General features: G+C 33.4%; 1 protein-coding gene across 1 annotated transcript; it reads right to left on the reverse strand.

The window, feature by feature from the left end:
* Positions 1–1,196: 1,196 nt before the first annotated feature.
* LOC140810799 (uncharacterized) lies at positions 1,197–4,362 on the reverse strand. The gene is made up of 6 exons (XM_073168693.1): positions 4,167–4,362; positions 3,780–4,044; positions 2,929–3,064; positions 2,210–2,301; positions 1,455–1,578; positions 1,197–1,379 (listed from the first exon to the last, which is right to left on the reverse strand). The coding sequence occupies exons 1-6, from the start codon at positions 4,237–4,239 to the stop codon at positions 1,302–1,304; spliced, it is 768 nt and encodes a 255-aa protein (XP_073024794.1). The 5' UTR covers positions 4,240–4,362; the 3' UTR covers positions 1,197–1,301.
* Between the last annotated feature and the right edge of the window lie 285 nt (positions 4,363–4,647).

The raw sequence follows: 4,647 nt of genomic DNA on the forward strand, positions 1-4,647 counted from the left end.
GATTTTCTCTTTTTTAACCTTTTTTTTCAAATAAAATAAATTTTCTCTTTTAAAAAAATTACTTGTAAAATGTGAAACAATTTATTTCACAAGACTCGAATTAAATACATAATTAACTTTCCCCCCAATTAAATATCTTCCAAATAGTCTTTGATATTTGTAAGTGAAATTTATGAAATATTCTTGAAACACAAAAAGGCAGCCCGAGTCGATTTGGTTTAGTGACATTATACTCTCACAAATGTTTGTGAGAAATGGTAAAAACTTGTGTGAGACGATCTCACGTGTCGTCTTTTGTGAGACATATCTCTTATTAAGGTCATCCATAACAAAGTATTATTTTTTATGCCAAGAATATTATTTGTTATTGTGAATATCGGTTGGGTTGACTCGTCTCACAGATAAAAAATCATAAGATCATTTCACAAGAAACCTACTCGCGAGAAAGAATGTTCAAGTCTTCCCCTATCTCAATATATATATATATATATATATATATATATATATATATATATATATATATATATATATATATATATATATATATATATATATATATATATATATAATATTCTTTATAAGTAATTTGAAATAAATGAATTGAAATTTTCTTAACGTTTGAAAGACCGAATTTAATCGGAGAAATAGTAATAAACTATTTTTTTTTTCAATTTGATACATAATTTTGAATCAAATGCCCATAATTTTCATAGTATGTCTCTTGTGAGAAGGTCTCACAAATATTTATCTGTGAGACGTGTCAACCCTACCGATATTCACAATAAAAAGTAATACTCTTAAAATAAAAAATAATAATTTTTCATGGATAACTCAAATAAGAGATCTGTCTCCAAAATACGATCCGTGAGACAGTCTAACACAAGTTTTTAGCTAATTTTCAACTATATTAACATAAAATAAGTGACTTCTGATTATGGACTTCTATTATATTTAAGGGCATTCTTAAAATCTTATGAACTTTGAGAAACCGATTTTTGATGTGAAGATAGACGTTAAAATTTATTCAAAATTTTAAATTTTCAGTTTTTAAGTCATGGAAATATTTTTTTTAGGATTTTGCATACCATTTAACCAAACTTTTTTTTTATCGCAAATGGAAATATTAAAATTAAATTTCGTCCAAACAAAAGGACTACAACTAACTAGTTTTTTTTTTTTGATAAGAAACATACTTATATTAACAACTAACTAGTTTTACATATAAGCTTTTGGCAAAATGTGTCTGCCCACAAAAATTGAAGAAACACAAGTTCAGAATCATATGAAACACGTATGGAAGATCAGAGTAACAAGCACGCGATGTCACCAAAATATATGGTTATCCCCTTCGACTTTCCCCGCACAAAATTTTCTTCAACCTGAATGAAGATGCAACAGATGCGACCATGATTCATGCCATATACCTGAAATCAATTGCATGTTAGTAAATGTACCTCGACGTCCAAGGGAGGAGAAGACAACCACGAAAGCTCGATTGCTTGGGGCATATCAACATTGCGAGGCAAGTACATTATGATGTTAGGCGTAATCGCCTGAGCAACTTGAAACAAGGAATGCCTGCAAATAAACGCAAGGTACCCCGCACCATAAAATCACAATCTATCTTTTCCATTTAACGAACAGGAATATGAACAGAGAAGAAAGGATCAGATTCACAAGGAGAAAGTATAAACTCCACAAAATAACAATAGAATCGTAGTGGAGTGACGGGAACTTAATCTGTAAATAAATGGCATCTTCATTCACTCAGTGCAACATAGATATTTGAGTTAATATCGACTTCTTTGTTTGAGTCTTTTCAAATAATCCTTTAGACATTTAGTGAATATATCAAAACAAGGGGAAGAAATAGGAATTGCAAGGTGATTCGAAAAAATTGTGCATATCCCAATTAGGATTACTAAGGGTATTACTTTTTATTGTAAATATTGATAGGGTTGACCTGTCTCACAGATAAATATTCGTGAGACCGTCTCACAAGAAACCTACTCTACATGTATTTAACTATTTATAAAGACAAAAAATTGTGCATATCCCAATTCCAACAAATTTCTTCCATCATCTACGGCAGTCAATTCGAGAGCATTGAATGTCTGAATATTACTCACATGTTTGGAAAAATTTAATGAAGCAGAAGCATTGTAAATTGGTGGACCTTCAAAAGTGGTATAAGAAACTTTTGACGTACCCATCCCTTGGCTTCAATAAATCAAGAGTGAATTTTTCTTTAGCTTTGTACGATGGACCCCCCCAGGGAGGTGAAAGAAACACCACGTCCCCCTAAAAAGTAACAAAAGATTTAAAATTAGAAAGCTAGTTAATCTGAACCACTAGCAAGTCAATCATTAGGAAAGTTTATGAAGACGACAGAATGTCAAGGAGTCATGTTTTTGGTGTCAAAAAATGAATCGGTTTACTTTGTAGATTAGGCGATCGGACAACAAATTGAGCTTTCAGCTTCTTTCATCAATCATTTTTACCATGCATGTTTCTTAAGTCCATGATTAAGGTTTTTCCGGTTAATATTCTGCCGCATACCAGTGTCATACAAAGAAGAGCAGCATGAACACTAATTAACAATTTAGAAATTGAATGGGAACATGAAGAAAATTAAGGAGAGGAAAATAATGTCCCAAATAACCCATTAAACTGAAGCAGTGACCATTTGGAGAAGAGCTCCCTAAACCTCACAGTAACAATCATTCTATGCATGTTAGATATTGTAACAAAGTATTCAGTGCCATCAGTTCTCGACTTGTAGATTTGTCTAGAAACACAAGCATTTAGGGGAGCAAAACGAAAAAAATATTGAACATTAAACAATGCAATTTAGCTGTAGCCTTACTTCATTTAAGCTTCAACGCATATTTCAGTACAAAAAAGAATGGCCTAAAAGGGAATATATACCTTCAAGAAAGGAGCAAGTTGGAAAAAGTCTGCTACAATGAAATCAATACGATCTTCTACACCATAGATCTTAGCATTATGTAATGCCAACGCCACCTTGTTTGGATCAATTTCGATGGCAACAACGTGATGGCACCTAACAGAATGAACACGTGGATTGATCAAAGCCCTCCAAGTCAGCAGCTACTCTTCTCATAATCCAACAAATTTGTAATGCCTGATCTCTAAAACATAATTGTGAATTCTATAATATGTCAAACTCACTCCATGTGTCTCTCCCAACTCAAATTGCATTACGAACAAATAAAATGAATTCCATATCCAGTACATGCTCCATCGAGTCCATGGCTTGATGGAACACTCATGAAACTGACCAATTATGGGTTCGGAATGACTGCTTTCGTTATAATATTTTAGTCTTTTAGCGCAGTAATATATAGAATAGCCATGACCATTCTGTGAAATTGTGATGGAACTTGGACGAAGGTAAATGCAACGAGCACCGCGGCCGCTGTTGCAAAGCATGATCACCATTTGTTGGTCAATCAAGCCAACACAATCTTACTGATGAACAATAACTACAATCACAAATGCATCTTTTTTTTTGTAAGGTACACAACCTAAAATTCAATTATTCACCACTTCTCGCAGGTTTCTGCTCAAATATAGAAGCCAAACATGGATTGATAAATAAACTAACACCACACCAGAAGCATTCGTGAGTTGGAAAAAAAAAAATCAATCAAGTAAACTAAATGAGCGCATTACGTTTGTTCTACATATGATCAATGAATTATACACAAGGAATAGTATAATTGCACCAACTTTACAGAGTTCCCAGTAAAACTCACAGTCGAGCAAATTGAATGGCGTTGCCACCAACACCGGCGAAGGCATCAATAACAACTCCGGCACCGGCGCACCTCTGCGCGTGCCAGGCGGCGATCTCCTCCGGCGTCACGGAGAACCACCCTTCTTCATCCATTTTAATGCCCATATCATATTTGGAGAAAAGATCGTATCTTTGACGCCAGTACTTCCTCACCAGTGGAGTAACATTTTGTTTCTCGTTCAGGTCTTCTGCCTTCTGGGTTCTCCTCTTCACTTTGATTTTCACTGTTAAACACCAAAAAAATGAGAATTAGGCAATGAATCCTGATTGACCCACAAAATTGTGGACAAAACAAAACAAATTTGTTTCGGACTTTTTTTTTATCTATAGTTGAAAATGATCGAACCTTTTCGTTTGAAATGCTTCCTTTTTCCTTCGGTTTGTCGGAAAATGCTTGAATTATCTTTGGGTGGAAGCATTTCTGTTCCATTTAGAAGATTTGTTTACATGTTCGGTTTTTGGGCTCAATGAGGATAATCGGAGAAGAAAATCAGGGAACACAGCGGCGAACTCCGAATTTTTTGTCTATAAATTTCGGAAAATATTTTTTTACGTTAACAGTTAGATCAAAATAGTCAAAAATTAAACTTAAATAAATTAACTCAAATTAAATAAATAATAAACCGAAAACATCATTTCCTCATAAATTTCGAATATAGTATATTTTATGTTCATTTTGTTTGGACCAAGAACAATTTTGATCTCCAAGAATCTTGAGGTAATTTCGATGGACCCAAAGATCAAATTGAAATTACCCATAAAATTGTGTAAATCTATATTTTTCTCTCCAAAACTTTTGACGAGTTTCATCCATTAAATAATTTTAC

The sequence above is a fragment of the Primulina eburnea genome, chromosome 13 (genome assembly GCF_022965805.1).
Source record: "Primulina eburnea isolate SZY01 chromosome 13, ASM2296580v1, whole genome shotgun sequence".
NCBI lineage: Eukaryota > Viridiplantae > Streptophyta > Magnoliopsida > Lamiales > Gesneriaceae > Primulina > Primulina eburnea.

Coding starts and splice junctions, on each gene's coding strand:
- LOC140810799 (XM_073168693.1), bottom strand. CDS start 4,239: ATGCTTCCACCCAAAGATAATTCAAGCATTTTCCGACAAACCGAAGGA. Junction 3,065..3,779: donor GCCATTCAATTTGCTCGACT/GTGAGTTTTACT, acceptor TCATTCTGTTAG/GTGCCATCACGTTGTTGCCA. Junction 2,302..2,928: donor AACTTGCTCCTTTCTTGAAG/GTATATATTCCC, acceptor GTTACTTTTTAG/GGGGACGTGGTGTTTCTTTC.